The 18,317-nt window shown below is 56.5% G+C and overlaps 1 protein-coding gene across 2 annotated transcripts in view; it reads right to left on the bottom strand.

The window, feature by feature from the left end:
• Positions 1-36: 36 nt before the first annotated feature.
• Ap2a1 (adaptor related protein complex 2 subunit alpha 1) overlaps positions 37-18,317 on the bottom strand; it is a 28,972-nt gene continuing 10,691 nt past the window's right edge. Inside the window, exons 2-24 of one of the 2 annotated variants that reach the window (XM_051174384.1) lie at positions 17,564-17,632; positions 17,283-17,425; positions 16,463-16,656; positions 9,567-9,696; positions 8,985-9,086; positions 7,600-7,708; positions 6,544-6,694; positions 5,959-6,127; positions 5,720-5,857; positions 5,237-5,419; positions 4,224-4,321; positions 3,831-4,062; positions 3,587-3,754; positions 3,345-3,505; positions 3,055-3,120; positions 2,744-2,800; positions 2,561-2,643; positions 2,335-2,424; positions 1,126-1,249; positions 921-1,037; positions 774-843; positions 516-650; positions 37-354 (exon numbers count right to left, since the gene is read on the bottom strand). In XM_051174384.1, the coding sequence (XP_051030341.1) occupies positions 277-354; positions 516-650; positions 774-843; positions 921-1,037; positions 1,126-1,249; positions 2,335-2,424; positions 2,561-2,643; positions 2,744-2,800; positions 3,055-3,120; positions 3,345-3,505; positions 3,587-3,754; positions 3,831-4,062; positions 4,224-4,321; positions 5,237-5,419; positions 5,720-5,857; positions 5,959-6,127; positions 6,544-6,694; positions 7,600-7,708; positions 8,985-9,086; positions 9,567-9,696; positions 16,463-16,656; positions 17,283-17,425; positions 17,564-17,632 (2,867 nt within the window). In that variant the 3' untranslated portion in view covers positions 37-276. Of the gene's footprint in view, positions 355-515; positions 651-773; positions 844-920; positions 1,038-1,125; positions 1,250-2,305; positions 2,425-2,560; positions 2,644-2,743; positions 2,801-3,054; positions 3,121-3,344; positions 3,506-3,586; positions 3,755-3,830; positions 4,063-4,223; positions 4,322-5,236; positions 5,420-5,719; positions 5,858-5,958; positions 6,128-6,543; positions 6,695-7,599; positions 7,709-8,984; positions 9,087-9,566; positions 9,697-16,462; positions 16,657-17,282; positions 17,426-17,563; positions 17,633-18,317 lie in introns of those variants that run through there. The other variant, XM_051174383.1, reaches the window with a different exon arrangement.

The raw sequence follows: 18,317 nt of genomic DNA on the forward strand, positions 1-18,317 counted from the left end.
CGACAATGGGGGGAGGGGAGGAGGTACGGACTCCCGGACCCTCTCCCCTCTGTGCTCTGGGGGACAAGGGAGGGTGCTTCCCTTGATCCCCCCCAGAATGTAAACAGCAGCAGATGAACAAATAAAAATACAAAAGGCCAGAGGAAGCTCCCAGGCATGCCCCACCCCGGGGTCTTTGCTGTCGTCACTGGAGGTCTCCTCGCTGCCCCCTCCACCACAGCTGCCTCCATCCCAGCGCTGCCTGGCACTGGCCACTTCCCAGGGCAAGGCCAGGGCTCAGAACTGCTGGGCCAGCAGCTCACACAAGTGACGGGAGACGGGCTCTTTGCTGGTGCGCAGGGTCAGACGGTACATCTGTGTGGACATAGCAGCCGTATGAGACGGACGAGAGAGCCCCAGAGTGGGTACCAGGTCAGGGAGGTAAGGCACGTGAGTGACAGGCACAGGCAGGACGCTGGGGGCAGGGGACGCTGGGGGCAGGGGACGGGAGTCGCGGGCCCTCCCTCAGCACTCACTTGGGCCTGGACGTTGGGCTCCAGCCGAAGCAGACACCCCACCTGCAGGGCTTTCGTCTGGATGATTCCAGCACCCACGAAGTTCTCAGGGTTGGGGTCCACATTGTCAAGGAGAGCAGAGCCAAACCCCAGAAGCTAGAATGGGATGGGTATTGAAGGAGAGCGACAGGCCTCCAGGCTTTCCCGGGTCAGACCCTCATGGGGAGAACTGGTCCACCCAGCAGACCGCACCCAGTAAATGCCCGGCCTCCCTCTTACCTTGGCCTTAGTAACTTCAGCATCCATGGGGTGGTTGGCCTTGAAGATTTTCTGTGCTTCCTGCAGGGGGCTGGGAGGTGGAAAGCACGGTCAGGCCCTGGAGGCCCCGCCCACCCAGCCCCGCCCTCCCTCAGCCCCGCCTCTCACAGGCTCAGCTGCTTCCAGCGCTGGAAAAAGTCTTGGGCGGCCATCTCTGTGGGCTGGAAGAATTTGTTGATGGTCACTGGGAGCTTCAGAGTGAGGGACTGGGCAGTGCCACCGTACCTGAACAGAGGAGAAGCAGCTCAGCCAGGCCCCATCCCCGAAGACCCTGTCTGGTTGCCCACGCTCTACAAACTTGGTTCCCACTCACCGGAAGCGCACTGACAGCAGCGGTGGCGTCAGGAAGTCTCGCAGACACTCGATGTTGAGCACCTGCTGCACCTGGGCACCGCCGTCCACTTGTGCGGCTACACGCTTTGTCTGCACCGCCAGCTGTGGCCCCGTAGTCAAGGAAGCCAGGGACAAAGTGGCACAACCCGAGCCCCTGCCAGGGTCCGCCAGAGGGCGAGGACCAAACGCAGTCACCCACATTTAACTCCCACACCCTTCCACCCGTGACATCTGGGACACCCAGGGATCTCCTGGCCTCCACTCCTGGCCCAAATGGGTGAATAACCACATGGATCACGGTGGGCAAGGTAGCATTTTCTTAGCCTCGAGTGCAACCGAGTACATGTAAATGTCCAGAGGAGCCAACAAAACCACTCACCATCAGAACATGTCTGTCTAAATAGCAGTGGCCATGCACCCAGACGGAAGCGACTAATGTCACCATCTATACTCAGGCCTGCCTTCGAGTCAAGAACATGTGTAAGGCTGGCTGGTGCCTACAACCCACCCACCCTGCTCCACTGCACACAGAGCCGTCTGCCTTGGGCTCTGGGAAAGCTGGTGAACGGAGCAGAGGGTGAAGGACTAGTCTTAGTCTCATACATGTGGACTGAGGACCACATGGGGGGGGCTGGCTCTGCCATACAACTTCCAGAACATCCCAACTGCTCTTTCGAAAAGGCCCAGGGAGCCAGGCTTACCGATACACACCTGTGATCACAGCACTTGACAGGCAGAGGCAGAGGGTTCAACCTTGAACTCAAAGCCAGCCCGATCTGTAGAGTGAGTAGAGGCCGGCCTAGGCTGCACTAATGTTTCAAAACAACGGGTCCTCATAAGCAGATAGAGGGAGATCTACTTTCCCTGGAGGGTGAGGAGGCATGCCACTCAGCTGAGGCATGCAGGGCTGGCAGTGTGCCCAGCATCCCTGGTTAACCTGAGTGCAGGAGCCCGAGCCCCATGGCATGACACCCTACACAGACCCTACCAGTAAAGGTAAGGTGCCTGGCAAGGTAGCTGGGGTGCTGGGAGTCACGCGTCCTGTACCCTGGGTCACTGTCTTCTGTCCCTGAGTATGCATACAGTCTTAGAAGTGGCCTGCGCCTAATTCAGAGTAAGGGGCTGAACAGGTATGGCCCTGAGTGTCTGCTTCCCACGGGGTACTATCAAGGTCAAGAGCAGAGGATATGAGTCTGGAGATCTCCGGGGTGGACCACGGTAGGCGAGAAGCTCTGGAACTGCACAGAAGTCTTGTTGCCATAGAAGAGATACATTCGGCCTGCAGGGGGTGGGTAAGGGTTCCATCCAAGCTCCGCTGATCCCATCCCCTACCACCTGCTCAGCCAGGGGTTGCTGACAAGAACCCCCCCCACTCCAGAAACCCCCCCCCCCCGGTCCAGGCCACCAGGACACACCCAGGTTCTGTCGGAACTCGGACTTGACTCCAATCTGCAGCAGCTGGTTCTCAAACAACACTCCACTGTTCTTGCACACGAACCTGGCAGGGTGGTGGGGGTCAGGATGGTGGAGCTCCTGACCACCCTGTCTGTCCCCACCCAACTGTCCCCACCGCCCTGCTCACCCCTCCCAGAACTCACTTATTCAGCAGTTCATCCGCTTCTGGGATGGGAGGGCCTATGTCCTCAGGACCTGGGCTGGAGGCAGGAAGGAGAGAGATGCACGCCAGCTCCAGGAAGTAGGTGTGGGCAACACTCCCTCGGAAGGCACACTGCCCAGCACCCACAGGCCAAGCTTCCCCAGACCCTCAGGGATGGGAGTGGGGCCCTGGCACAGGGATCTCCCAAGGACCCCAACTTCCACTGTTTTCTAACCCTGTCAGCCATCAGAAACCCCTGAAGCCCACCCTGGGGACATCCACCAACCCCAATAGCCAGAGGTCACCCCTTACTCAGCAGCTGGAGCTGGGTCAGCCAACAAAGCCATGGGGCTCTCAGGGGCAGGGGGCTCCAGCTCGCTGGGCCATCCAATCCCAGAGCAGACAGAGAAGACAGGTGTGGCAGGCAGCCAGTCCCAGAGAGGCAGCAAGAGGGCCAGGGAAAGAGAGGAGAGGGTTCAGAAGGAAACGGGGGCTGAGACACAGCTCTGGGAAAGGACAGCATAAGGCAGCCAGGGCAACAGAACCCAGCAGAGGAGGAGGTGCCAGGGGGCGGGGCCGAGGAGGGCAGGAACAGGAGGTACCTGAGGAAGGCCTCCTCAGGGGTGGGCCCCAGGCTGGGCTGTGCAGCGGGGCCATCAGAGAAGACATCCACCAGGAGGTTCCCCCCTACAGGAACCGGAGGTGCAGCAGGGGGAGGGGCTGCCCGCAGCCCCAAGAGGTCCGCGGAGGGCGAGGGTGTCGACTGCAGTTAAGACAGGTGTAGGTGAGCCCGGGCAAGGGACAGGGGACCCCGCCTGGCCTTGTGGTCCACAACTGGGCTCACCACGGTACTGGGGGTGGGTTCCACACCCCCATTGATGTCATTGCTGCTGGTGTCCCTGCGGCTGTCATCCAGGGCACCCGCCGCCCCAGGGCCCTTCTTGCGCTTCAACTTGGCCAGGATGGACGACTCGCGCTCAGGAAACGGGGGCATTTCTTCTAGCACAGTAGCCTGCGGGCAGGACGGGAGGTCAGGGGCACTGATGGCCCGAGGGGGTGGTCCCGAGGGGTGGGGCAGGGGCTCTGACCAGAACGTCGGTGCTGGCCACGGAGCTGAGGGTGAGGTACTCCACTGCCCGCTGCTGCAGCTCCACGTCGGCATTGCGCAGCTGCGAGCCGGCCCGCAGCACTCCTTGGATAGTGGCCTTGGTCTCGGGGAAGAGGTTGATGAACTTGATATAGGTGGACAGCAGCAGGGCGCGAGTGGCCACGCTGCACAGGTGGAACTTGGAGTGTAGCAGTGAGAACTGCACAGGTGGGCTGTGGGGGGGCTGAGGTCAGCAGGCGCGCCCCTCCCCCGCCCTCCCCAAGGCGAGGCTAACCGAGACGCGCTGGCCAAGGTTCCTAGGAGCCCCGTCAGCTCTCAGCCTCACGGGGTTCCCCAGCCCCCTAGTAGGTCCCCTAGAATGAGGCTCCCTCACCTGGAGCGTGGGTCCCCAGCAATCAAATTCCCAAACTCCCCAAGGATGTAGCCACCGACCTTCACCATGTTCTCATGGCAGGCTGGGGCCTGGAGAGCCTGTGAGGGGGCAAGGGAGAGCCGCGTGAGGACCAGGGCGGACATGAGGACAAGGGTGGACGGGTCCCCCTGACCTCTGCAGTGTACATGGGGTCATAATGGGAGACCGAGGCGAGGGAGGAGGTAAGTACTAGCCTAAACCCAATGTTCCAGTGTGACTGAGATCTTCCACACACTGTTAGATGATGTCAGTGCTTGATCCCCAGCTGCTGGCGCTGTTTGGTAAGGAACTAAAAACTGTGGCTGGTGGAACCTACCCGAAGAAGGGAGGGCGCTAGGGGCTGTGTTATTCTCCATCACTTCCTGGACAGCCATGATTAGCTCCCCCACACACACACACATTCTGTGTGCACACAGGAGTGCATGCCCGTGTGCAAGGTTATGAAGGCCAGAAGGTATCTTCTGCACTCACTGTCCACCTTGAGCCTGGATCTCTCACTGAACCTAGAGTTCCCATTATGGCTAGAGTACGGCTGCCTCTGCCCCCACAGTGCCAGGGTTACAGACACACACTCAATTTCTGCATGAGTGCCAGTACTGACAATCAGCCTGTCACGCTTGCACAGCAGGAACTTCACCTGCTGCCCTAGCCACACACGCCTTCCCGGCCACACACGCCTTCGCGGCCACACACGCCTTCCCGGCCACACACGCCTTCCCGGCCACACACGCCTTCGCGGCCACACACGCCTTCCCGGTCATGACGGACTGAATAAAGTGGCCAGCTCCCCTGGACGAGGACCAAAACACATGGGAGCAACACCCACTCTTCCCTCCAGGAAGGTCCCAAGCTCGCCGGTCCCATGTCCCTTGGTGACTCAGGATGCTGGCCCCTGCTGGTGGGGTATATTATTGACTAGCTGCTTTTGACTGGCAGCTGAGTTCCACCATGGGATTAAAATGAAGGACGCTGACCTCAAACACTGTCTTGGCAGCGTAACCCTGGACATCGTCACGGTTGGTGACAATCTGCAGCACTCGGTACCACACCTCCTCGCTCACATAGTCGCCTGCGATGCGGATGAGGTTGAGGATGGTGTCCACATACCAGCTGTAGTCCACTGCATACTTCTCAGCCAGGATGGCCACCTTCAGCACCTATGGCAGGAGGTGGTAAGGGGTGAGCGGACGATTGTGCCCACAGGAGGGTGACTGCTGCCATCCTGAACCCATCGTCCCTGTGACCCCATCCTAACGCCCAAGGCCCCTCCCTCTCTCATTCCGTAGATTCAGGGTTTCGAACTTTAGTCTTCTTCCCTTAGACACAGAGGTCCAGGCCCCACACTCCTCCTTCCAACCTAAGGGGTCAGACCCCAGCCCTCCTCCCTTAGACTCTGTGGTCCAGGGCCTGGCTACCCTCCCTCACATCCAGGTGTCCAGCCCTGCCCCCGGACTCACTATCTCCTCTCGGATGGCATAGTCAGCAGTCTCCAGGTACCGCAGCATCTCTGACACAATTTGCTTGGCGTTGCTCCGGTCACACATGGCATACAGGAGGTCAGCTGCCCTCTGCCTCACACTGACATCCCGCTCCGTCTGAGGAAGAAGAGCAGGACCAAGCTGGGGTCTAAACTGCACTGGGCCGACTGTAGGGCCACCAAGCACCCGGCCACTCTGAGTGGGGCAGGGGGCTGCACCTTGAGAGCATTAATGACGGTGTCAATGTGGGTCTTGACAGCTTCATGGGAGAACTCAGAGCTGGCCAGCGTGCACATGCTCTCCAGGGCCAGGTATCGCAGGTTCGTCTCTCGGTGCTGCAGGAACTGGCCCAGCTGGTTACAGGCGCGGACCAGGAGGTTGGGCTCACTGCCAGGCAAGAGTGAGTACAGTTGGAGATGGGACACGAACTGGTCCATCTCAGCTCCCTGAGGACCCAGGTCCCCAGTTCCGCTCACTCCAACTCCCTGCTCTAACCCTCCTAAGAACCCGTATGTACTGGAGTGGGAAGCAGAGCCAGCAAGAACTAGCCCTGATTGCAATCCCCAGCGTGCAGGACTGACTCCCCAAGACATGCAGTGGCTGCATGCACCTCAGGGGTATTTCTCACCTTTGCCCCTTCTTAGCAAGGACCCCAGGCCCTAGTCTCCTCCCTCTGACTGTGGGTTCAGACCCTGGTTTCTTTTCTCAGGTCCAGGGTTAGATGCCAGCCTCCCTTCCTCAGGCATATCCTGTTCTTTGTCCTCCCTCAGGCCAGGGCCTCTGCACACACCCGCCTGCAGCACCTGTCATAGTGGATGATGAGGCTAATGGTCTCAAAGAGGATAGCGTTCTTGGCGTTGGAGTGCTGCACCTTCTTGGACTTGGGGGGCTCCTGGGCTTTGTTGAGCACAGTCTCGAGACACTCCACTAGCCGCCCTTTCACAGCTGCATCCTCTGGGGAAAACGGAGGGCAAGCGGCTGAGCTCTCTGCCCGGCTCTCACTCTCCACGGGGGGGGGGGAGATGGGGGTGGAGGGAGGGAGGGTGGACAGCTTCCTTTAAGCCCTGCAGTCCCAGGCTGGACCCCTGCCTTGTGAAGCAGAGCATCTATCTCCAGGTCTGGGTTCCCACCCACTGCACGCAGACTGCTGTGAGTGAATCTCCACTCTTGTGAGCCTCGGTCTCCTCTCCTGCTGCAGTGACACACTCCTTAAGTTTCTCACAGAGGGATGGAAATCCAGGAGCCTTCTCCAGAGCCACCACGGAGCTCGAGCATCCCCAAGGAGCTAGCCACAGAGATCAGCAAGCTGACCCTCGGCTCCCAGCCCAGAAGGCCACTGCACACTATGTGGGCACCAGGGATTATGAGGGTTTTAGGTTTCTTGTTTTTGTTTGTTTGACACAGGGTTTCTCTGTGTTACAGCTCTGGCTGTCCTGGAATTCAATCTGCAGACCAGGCTGGCCTCAAACTCACAGAGATCTGCCTGCCTCTTCCTCCCAAGCACTGGGATTAAAGACGTGTGCCACCACTGCCCAGCTCAGGGATCAAAGTGCCTCACTGCTGTGGTAGAGGGTTACTAGCCAGGCTGCAGCTCGTAAAACAGCTGCCGGGCATTCTAGTGGGGCAACCCTGGGCCAGAACTCTGCTCTGGCCTTGCTCTTTGCTCTGTAAAGTACGAATGGTAACTAAGCTCTCTCCACACGGGAGGGTTATGAGAAGGAAGTGAGCCCAAGACAGAAAGAGCTGTGCCACCCAGGCGATGTGCTGGGCAAAACCCCCACCCGTGGCCTCCCATGCAGTCTGGAGGCATAGCCTGGCTCTGGCGTGGGAATGCAGGTAAGGCAGCCCACAGGCTTTACCTGGCGGTGGGTAGCACTGCAGCAGCCGCAGCAGCTTCACCGAGAGCCAGGGAGCAGGGACGAAGTAATAGGTGTAGTCCTGGAGGTCGGTGGAGGCAGAGGAGACGATCTGCAGGAGGAGGGAATGGTGGGCGGGAGAAGGACAGGCCTGTCCCCTCAAGGGACGTGCTTCTACCAGGGCACCACAGCCAGGGTTAACAGAAAGGGAACCTTTGCGGCCTTGCTGTCTGAACTAGAGTTCCACTAAATAGCTCAGGCTGGTCTCACACAAGACCCTCCTGCACGCTTGCATTGGGCCCCAATACTTGGCTCTGAATTTTCCTCTGCCAGTTCCCAGTGTGTGACAGTCCCGAGGGCAGGCCAGAACCTCTCCTGACTACCCAGGTTTCCCCATCTTGAGCACCGTGGGAAACTACTCAAGAGCCTGGAGATGGGTCTGATCCTTCCTAGGCCCTTTCTCAGGGGCACGGTGAAAGATCAAAATCATACGACTCTCTCTCCTCAGGGTAGTCTTCTATTCCCCCCTGAAACGCCTTCTCCAAGCCGCCGGGCAGTGATGGCACATGGGAGGCTGAGGCAGGAGGAAATCTGTGAGTTCAAGGCCAGGCTGGTCTATAGAGTGAGTTCTAGGACAGCCAGGGCCACACAGAGAAACCCTGTCTGGGGCAGGGGTGGAGGGTCGGGGTGGGGTGGGTGACAACAGATGATGATACAATGATGGGACAAAAAACAAACAAAACCCCTCTCCAGGAAGCCTTCCCCGCAGCACTCGGTGCCAGTGGGCCTTGCACACTCAGATGCGTGGGAGATGAGGGGCTGGGAACAGATGAATGGTGGGCACAGGCGATGCTCTGGCCCAAGGGTGGGAGACACTTCTGACCTCCCAGACAACATGTAAGTTTTCCGAGTCTCCACTTGGCTGCTACCCCGGAGACGCTCTCCTGGCTCCCAGACTGGCTTAGGATCTCCATTAGGTGCCCACAATTCCGAGCTCCCTCCATGATGCACAGCCCTGCTTGGCAGTCTGAGACTGAGTCACCATCCCTGTCACACTGGCCCTCCCAGCAGGAAAGGAGCCCCGTAAGGTCTGGTTCACCCACAGAGAGCTGGGCACACAGAAGGCTCAGGGTGCTTTGGGGACAGTGGAAGTCACGAGAGGCAAAAGGAAGCGCTTGAAGACGAGGAAGAGTAGGACAGACGAGCGAGGAGGGAGAGGGGCCAGGCGGTGTGTATCCACGGCAGCCATGACACACACAGCACTGGTACCAGCCACTTGCCTGTGGCTGGCTGCACAGCCTGGCTTGCCTTTTAGGGAAGGGAGGGCAGACAGGTGTCAGACACAGGGCAGCTGGGCTCTCCCGCAGCTAGTGTGATAGCATACTCACCCGGCTCAGGCGAGACACAGCCAGGGAAATGCAGGTCTTGAAGTCATCTGGATTCTTCTTACAGAGACAGGTGATAAGGCTGACGGCGGCCGTGACCACTCCCTGTAAGAAGCTCAAGTGTGAGGGCCCAGGCTCAGAGCCAGGATGGGGACGGGCAAATCCAAGGCCAGGTAGGAGCAAGATGTATACAAGGGTGATTGTATTCACGGGAAGGGCAAAGACCTCACGGACCAGATTCAGGGACCTGGTGCTTGGGTGTCACTGGGAAGGCCCTGGCATCGGGGTAAGATACCTCAGGAGTAAGGAGCAAGGGAGGGGTACTGGGAGTCTTGGGTGGGAAGAGTCATGTCTTCCCTAGATAGGCAGGTAATGGGCCTTGCTAGGGGATCTGTAGGCTCAGAAATAGGCAGGATGCTTTTTAAGCGGCTGGGTCAGAGATGGGGATAGTCCCTGGCAGCCAAGGAGATGTCAAGGAAGTAAGGAAGTTTCTAGAAAATTGGGCAGGCCTCAGGCACTGGGGACATGGCATCTGGGCTGGAATGTCATGGGGCTTCAGGCCCTTGGGGACATCTGGGCGCCTACCATGTGCTGGTCATTGAGCAAGTGCACTACACGTGCTGTCCACTCGCCCATGGGCACCAGGTCAGGCGAGGCCTTGTAGAGTCGGAGCAGGCACAGGGCTGCGCTCTGCTTCACACTGTCCATGCTGTCTCTGTGGGCAAAGCGCAGGGCTCTTAGCCTCCCTGGACCCAGGGTGCCCGACTTCCCACCTGCCACCATGTGGCCAGCATAGGACACAGGCAGCCAGAATGACCCCAAAGCATCTGGATGCTGCCCTGACTGCCCCAAGGACCCTGTCTCATCCTCCACAAAACAAGTGGCAGGACCAGACAAAACGAGCAGCTGGCTCTGGCCTACATCCTGAGCGCCACATGACTGTAGACAACTATCAAGAGACTGGCAAACACACCTGTGCTCATGACCTCGCCAGTAATGGATGAGTCAGGGAAGGAACAGATCAGCGGTGTGTGTGTGTGTGGGGGGGGGCAGGGAACCGTCCTCCTTGGGAGTCCTGGAGGCCCAGAGAGACCCAGCCTTGCCCATCCAGGATTCCAAGCTGACAACTTTGTGCTTCTAGCCTCTTGCACTACAATCAGGGCCTCCGGAGCCAGGGTTGGTCTGAAACTTTGACTCCTTTTGCCCCCATCTGCCCAGTGCTAAGATTACAGGGAACCCATCCAGCTGTATTTCAATTCAGCTCTTTGGCTTTCTCTTTAATAGAGGAACTAGACCCTTTATTTATTATCTAGAGCCTTCATTTATTTATTTACTCATTTAATTTATTTATCTGTTGGGTATCATATAATCCAGGATAGCCTGGAACTCTTTTTATTTTTTAATTTTTTGAGACGGGGTTTCTCTTTGTAGCCCTGGCTGTCCTAGAACTCACATTGTAAGCCAGGCTGGCCTCATACTCAGAGATCCGCCTGCCTCTCTGCCTCTCGAGTGCTGAGATTAAACGTGTGCACCACTACTACCCAGCTGGAACTCACTTTAAAAAAAAAAAAAGATTTATTTATTTATTATGTATATAGTATTCTATCTGCATGTATCCCTACAGGTCAGAAGAGGGGAGCAAATGTCATTACAGATGTGCTGGGAATTGAACTCAGGACCTCTGGAATAGCTGTCAATGCTCTTAACCTGAGCCATCTCTCCTGCCCCTGGAACTCTTTAGCCAAGGATTATTTTCAACTCCTGATCCCTTCCCTCCATCCTGAGTGATGAGTGGTGTTGGGCACCACGCAGGGCTCTATGGTACTGTGGATGGAAATACGGCTTGGGTATACTAGGTGAGCACTCCGCCAATGGAGCTCAGCCTGCTTCCAAGCATCAATTCTTCAGTGAGGGGAACCCTTGTCAGTAACTTTGAAACTAGAAAGAAGGTGCTGCACAGGTTGGGTAAACTGCAGTACATGCAGATACAGCCCAGCAGGAAAGCCAGACACAGATGTGACTTCAGGAGGGAGAGAGTGGAGCCGGAGGACATGGAATGGCTTCTGTGGTGTCCTGCACGTATCTGGTGCACATAAATTCACAAAAGCATACACACACATAGAAATGAATAAATACTTTTAAAGCTCAGGAGGCAGAGGCAGGCAGATCTCTGAGTTCGAGGCCAGCCTGGTCTACAGAGTGAGTTCCATGACAGCCAAGGCTACACAGAGAAAGCCTGTCTTGAAAGACAGGGTTTTTTTTTTTTTTTTTTTAAAAAAAAAGAGGGATAGGCTGGGGTTGGTGACACACACCTGTCATCCTAGCCCTAAGGAGGCCAAAGCACTATGCCAGTAAATTCAAGGCCAGTCTAGACTACAGAGTGAGTTCAAGGTCAGGCTGGTGATTGAACGGACCTTTCCCCTCCCTCTTGAGACAGTCTCTCACGACATAGCCCTGGTTAGCCTAGAACTCAATATGTGCATTAGAGTAACCTCAGATTCACATACACCTGTCTGCCCTGTGTCCTGAGTGCTGGGAATAACAGCACATGCCACCATGCCAGCAAGACAGTGTCTTAAAATAAAATCAGAAGGGTGGAGGAAAGAGAGGAGGTGTGCTAAGTGGCTACACGCTGCTCAGGACCCAAGGTGGCAGCTCACAGCCACCCTAACTCCACCTGTAGGGACCTTACTCTCTCCTCTGACCTCTGAGGACACCTCTACCCTGGCGCACAAGGACGCAAATATGATCTAATATAAAACAAACCCTAAAATAAGGTAAAAGGGGAGTCTGGAGATAATCCAGTAGCTCACCCAAGTAATACTAACATTTGCAAGGCTGAGGCAGGAAGAGTAGAAATTTAAGGACAATCTGGGCTACACAGAGGGTTCTATGACGCCTGGGTTCTATGACACCATGTCGCCCCAAACAAACAAAATCCTGTTTCAAAACAGCAATGCACCCAGTACTGTCACCCAGGGACCCACAAGGGCACTTCACACAGCGCCCAGATGAAAACAGCGTATCTGCCAAAAGGTAACGGCGTTTGTTTTCCAGACAGGGTTCTCTGTGGCTTCGGAGCCTGGCCTGGAACTCGCTCCTGTAGACCAGGCTGGCCTCGAACTCACAGAGATCCGCCTGCCTCTGCCTCCCGAGTGCTGGGATTAATGGCACGCGCCATCACTGCCCGGCAAGAGTTTTGTGACCATGGACAATAAAACATGCACCGTCAGGCTCCTGTGTGTGTGTGTGTGTGTGTTCATGTGTATGGGTGATGTGTGTAGTGTGCAGTTTGTGTGTGTGAGGTGTGTTTGTGAAATGTGGTGCAGTGTATGTGTGTGCGCACATGTAGGAAGAGTGTGCATGTGTACACAGATGAGGGTGCACATGCATGTGAGGTCAACACTGGATAGCCTCCTCTGTGGCTCTACCGTATGTTTTTAGGTAAGTCTCCCACTGAACCTGGGGCTCACCGATACAGTAGGTGGGCTGCCAGTCAGCCCTGGCGTCCTTCTGTCTTGGCGTGCCACAGTTGGGACAATAGCTACTGTACCGATGCTCAGCTATTTATGTGAGCTTCTGAACGTGAGGTTCTCTGCTTACAGGACAAGTCCTTTCTCAAGGGACCTGTCTCAACAGCCCCAGGCATGACGTCTGGCATCCACTACAGATAAACAAACTCATAAACACCTTGCTGAGAGAAGACCACCAGACCTAGTCGGTGATTCATTCACATTCCATGTCTCTTCAGACAGACCCATGGGATGGACTCGTTGTCTACAGTTAGGGAAGGGGTATGTGTATGTGACAGGCCTGCGGACAAACTTAGGGACTGCTCTCTCTGGGAGTGACAACTGCTCTGGAATTAGGTGGTGGTGATGACGGTCGCACACAAGATTACATTAAAAACCACAGCTCCATGCACAATTAGCAGATCTGAGCTGGGCATGGTGGTACATGACTATATGGCAAACCTCAGGAGGAGAGCAGGAAGATCACCAGGAGTCCCACACCAGCTGGGGCCACAGAGCGAGACCCTGTTGCAAAAATCAACAAATAGGGGGCTGGAGAGACGGCTCAGCAGTTAAGAGCACTGGCTGCACTTCCAGAGGACCCACGTTCAATTCCCAGCACCCACATGGCAGAAGTCTGTAACTTCTGTACCAGGGGATCTGATGCCCTCACACAGACATACCTGCAGGCAAAACACCAATGTACGCAAAATAAATAAATTAAAAACAAACAAATAGGCAGGAGGTGTTGATGCATACCTTTAATCCCAGCGTTTAGGAGGCAGAGGCAGATGAGTCTCTGAGTTGAAGGCCAGCCTGGTCTACATAGTGAGTTCCAGGACGTGCAGAGCTACAGAGAAAAACCCTGTGTTGAAAAACAAACAAAAAACAAAATAGACATTGAATTTTGCTGGACAGCGTAGCACACTATCACACCAGTACTCCAGAGGCTAAGTAAGCAGAAGGAGGGACAGGTCACACTCAGCTACAGTTCAAGGCCAGTCTGGAGTACACTGGACCATCTCAAAATACGAGCAAATCAAACCAAAAGAAGGTAAACGATTAGCCTGGGTTCCCTAGTGAGAGCATGTCTCAAACATTTTCTGAGGTCAAAAATTTTTTCATTTGGTGTTTCAAGACAAGGTTTCTTTGTGTAGCTGTCTTTGTCCTGGAACTTGCTCTATGGACAAGGCTGGCCTCCACCTCACAGAGATTTGCCAGCATCTGCCTCTTTGGTGCTAGGATTAAAGGTATGTGCCACCACCTACCAGTGAGGTTCAAATTATTAACTAATCAATTAGGAGACAGGATCTGGCTATGTTGCTTAGTTTTCCCTTTAATTTTTTTTCCCCCGAGACAAGGTTTCTCTGTGTAACAGTCCTGGAATTTGCTCTGTAGACCAGGTTGGCCTCGAAATCAACAGAGATAGCCTGCCTCTGCCTCCCGAGTGCTGGAATTAAAGGCTTGTGTTACCACTGTCCAGCTATGACCATGAATCCTCTGATATGCAGGTCTGCATATCATAACAGGACGGTCATCCTTCTCCTACTGTTCACCAGACCATCTTCTGGCCCTACCCGGACATAGCGCATCGGGCACTTCAGGACCCACCTTTAGGCTACTCCCCCTCCCCCATTTACAGCCTCCCTCCGTGGGCACTGCACATACATACATATAGGACCAACAGTGATACATATAGGTTAACGATAATAAATCTTTGAGTGACCCCATGAGACAGCAGGTGCCCAGCCTTGCCTGGTTTGCATCATTTCAAAGGTGACCCAGGCAGGGCAATGGTGCGTGCCTACAATCCCAGTATTAAGGAGGTGGGAGCTGAAGGACCAGTTCAAGGCCAACCTGGGCTTCATGATGCCCTGTTTCAAATAAGCAAACAAAAGAGCAGGCTGGCAGCCAGCCTTGGTTGCTCTATGCCAAGGTTGGAGACAGGTAATTTTGCATGGCACTCACTCTCAGGGGCGTTTATTTCTGGGTCACCCAGACTTTGATGTGTGGCTTCCCACAGCTTCTACTTGGACATGCTTTTATCTGCTCCTAGAGGCTGTACAGCTCCCCCAGATCCCAGAGGCCTTAGAAGCCCAGCCTGCCTGAGCCTTGCTCGTCAGGGTTGGGTGCCCCTGGCTGGCCCGTGTGGGCTTCATTAACTGACCGGCTCCAGATGCCATTAACCAATATTCTCTTGTTCCCTCATCAAAAGGGAAGTCTTGTCTTGGAGACAGGGTTTCAGGCTTGTCCAGTCCTCCTGCCTCCTACCGGGTCCACTCCACCCAGATCAGCCACTTGTCAAGAACACGCGGGGCACCTGTCTATACTGCCAGAAACAGAACTCTCACCTCTGGGCACAGCAGCCACAGCGATTTTTCTCAAAGACAACACTGCCCCTGCTGTTCAGTGCCTGACACACACTTCCACGGGAAGCAGGGGCAGACTCTCCAAAGGCCCCTCCCATGCTCACTACACTCCATCCAGAGAATCCCGGAGACCACACACCTACACCCAGAGTCTTAGCACCCGATGCACCTTTTGTGGAAGGCATCCACATCCTCCAGTGATCACTGACTCCTGAATGTTCTAGTGCATTACACATCCCTGACGTGTTCATGAAAGCATTTTTCAGAGCAGAGAGATGGCTCCGCAGTTAAGAGCGCTTGCTACTCGCAAGCTTGGCCTCCAAGAGCACCTGCACTCACTTGCACATACCCACACATAGGCAAACATACCTGCACATGGTTTAAAATGGCAACAGAAGCTGCTCTTCCAGAGGACCCAGCACCCAAATGGCACCTCACAATTGTCTATAACTCCAGTTCCAGGGGATCTGACACCCTCACACAGACATGAATACAGACAAAACACCAAACAATACTCATAAAATAAAAATAAATGACTTAAAAAAGAAAAAAAGAAAGAAAAGAAAAAACCCGGTAAAGCCACTTTTCACCCACCCTCTAGTATGCTCACTGCCCTGCCCGGGTATTTCTTCTTTTTCTACGAAAAAAACAAACAAGCAAAACCCTGTTTTGGGTTAGAGAGAGATGCTCAGCTGTTACAAGTGCTGGGTGCAGCCGTGTGGTGCAGTGCACGCCTTTAATCCCAGTGCTCAGGAAACAGGCAGGTGGATCCCTGAGTTCGAGGCCAGCCTGGTCTACAAAGTTTCTAGGACAGCCAAGACTGTTTCTAGGACAGAGAAACCCTGTCTCAAAAAAACCAAAAGAAGAAAAGTTAGTCTTGAAACAGGGTCTCAGATAGCCTGCTGAGTTTGAACTCCCAAAGTATCAGAAGGTGACCTTCAACTTCTGCTCCCTTCACCTCCACACCCGGTTTACAAGTGCTGGGGACGGAAGGTGCCTGGGGGCCGTGTGCGGGCCAGGCAGGCAAGCACTGCACCAGCAGGGCTCCAGCCCCCCTGTGCACCGTCCTCAGGGACGCTGGCCCTTGGGAACACAGGTCTCCTTCCATTGTGGCCTCAGGAGTCAGAAGCATGTTACACATAGACATGGGTTGTTCAGGAAATGACAGCTGAGGAGCTGCCTGCAGCAGTCAGGGCACACGGCCACAGCTGACCCAGCTAGCCTGAAAATCCTGCCTTTCCTCACCCAGCAGAGGCTGTAGTCACTGGGAACCCTTCCTGGCTGTGAACCCTGAGACTGTCCACCTCTGGTGGCAGTACCACTGTCAGCCATCAGTGCTGTAGCACAGGGCAGATGCTGCTCCCCGAATGACAGGAGTGAATGAGGCCTCCCTTCCATAGGAGACACTAAGGCTGTGCACCAGACACGAGGCCGCCAGGTGGGGACGGGTCAGGTCCTCACACCCCCAAGGCAGCCTGGTGACACGCGAGACAGAGCACTGTGGTCTAAAGCCCAGGTAGAACTTAGGCAGGCACCACAAGCAACGCCGGCTCTCGGTTTTGTTTCTGCCCTTTGCTGTGGTTCCCAGCCAGTGCCTCACCCAGCCACCAGGATTCGGGGGATGTCAGCGGCAAAGGCCTCGCCCATCTCACGGCTGCCCACGTTGGCGATACAGTGCAAGGCCAGGCACATGAAGGTGGGGTTGCGGCTGGCCAGGTCATTCTTGATGGCATTGTTGATGAGCCGGATCAGCTCTGAGTTGGAGTTCACCAGGACTGAGATGAACAGGTAACCCTGCGGGGTAGGGAGGGACAGCTGGGAGCCTGTGGCTAAGAGGCACCAGACTAACTCCAACATGCAGTGGCATAGGCCCCAGTCCTCGACACTAGGGGTCCAGCCCCCAGCCCCTCCCTGGCCCCCTCCCTGGCCCCCTCCCTCTGCTCGAGCCCCCACCCTGACCCCCTCCCCCTCCCCCAGCACCCACCCTGGCCCCGTCCCCCTGCCCCCTCCCCCAGCCCCCTTCCCCTGCCCCCTCCCTGGCCCCCTCCCTCTGCTCCAGCACCCACCCTGGCCCCGTCCCCCTGCCCCCTCCCTCTGCCCCAGCCCCAGCCCCCTCCCTGGCCCCGTCCCCCTGTCCCCTCCCTGTGCCCCCTCCCCCTGCCCCAGCCCCCTCCCCCAGCCCCCTCCCTGGCCCCGTCCCCCTGTCCCCTCCCTCTGCCCCAGCCCCAGCCCCCTCCCTGGCCCCCTCCCTCTGCCCCAGCCCCCATCCTGGTCCCCTCCCCTTCCCCCTCCCTCTCCCCCTGCCCCAGCCCCCTCCCTCTGCCCCCTCCCCCAGCACCCACCCTCTGCTCCAGCACCCACCCCTCCCCCTCCCCCTGCCCCCTCCCCCCGCACCCACCCTAGTCATCTCTGGCACTCACTATCTGCTTCTCCGTGTACTTGTTGGAGCTTAGCAGGTTCACGGCCTCCATGTGTCCAAAGTCAATGTCATGGCCAAGCAGGAAGATGAAGAGCAGTTTACACACATACTTCTTCTTACTGTAGCCATCCAAGGCCTTGTCCCCTGAGGCAGAGGAGGGAAACGGAGCCACATGAGGAAGACTCCTGCAAGTACCCTGAGCCTGGTCTCCCCCCCCTCCCCTCAGGTCCCCCGGCCTCCCCCACATCCCCCACCCCACCGGCCTCTGGACCAGCAGCCTGCCTTTGAACTTGGAGCGGATGTTGGCCAGTTCCTTGTTGATTCTCTTGATCTCAGCCTCTTTGCTCTTGCCTGTGGAGAGGGAGCAAGGCATGTGAGGCCACCTGCAGCCAGCTGCCTCCCCTGCCCCTGAAGGGCCTGCCTGGGCTGAAAATGCCCATCCCCACACCGCACATGAGGCCTCAGGGAGCCTGCAGATCCATCTGTATCTGGGCAACCAGCACAAGCTTTCTGCCCTCCCTCTCCCTCCTCCAGGTGACCCACCAACTACAGGGTGCGGGGTTGGATTTTGAGGGGGCCTACATAGTGCCACAGCAGCCCAAAGGCCCCCCTCCCCTGCCCTGTCTCAGCGTCCCACAACAGAGCTGTGAGCTGAGTGGGGAGCTGCACTGGCTCCGGTCTCCCTCAGCAGCTGCCCCTGTAGGGTCTCCCAGCGCCCTCCCCTCTCTTAATTCCTAGGTCTGTGCTGTCCCGAAACCCCTGCTAGGACCCAAAGATTCCCTTTGTGATACCAGGCCTCTCTGGGGTCCCAAGCACCCTGTCCCGCGTGCTGACTGCCTTCTAGCCACCCTCAGCTCAGGGCCATGCCTCCGGATGCCATGCTCACTCAACTCTGTAAATAGAACCCTGTTCCACACGGGGGGGGGGGGACTTCAGAGCATGACGCTGTACTGAGACACACCACCGTCACCTCACCCAGACACAAGCTGCACTCGGGCAGGTACCTCTGGCAGGCAGCCCTCTCTCTGCCTCTCTA

This window comes from Phodopus roborovskii, unplaced genomic scaffold (assembly GCF_943737965.1).
Source record: "Phodopus roborovskii unplaced genomic scaffold, PHOROB, whole genome shotgun sequence".
In the NCBI taxonomy this organism is placed as follows: Eukaryota; Metazoa; Chordata; class Mammalia; order Rodentia; family Cricetidae; genus Phodopus; species Phodopus roborovskii.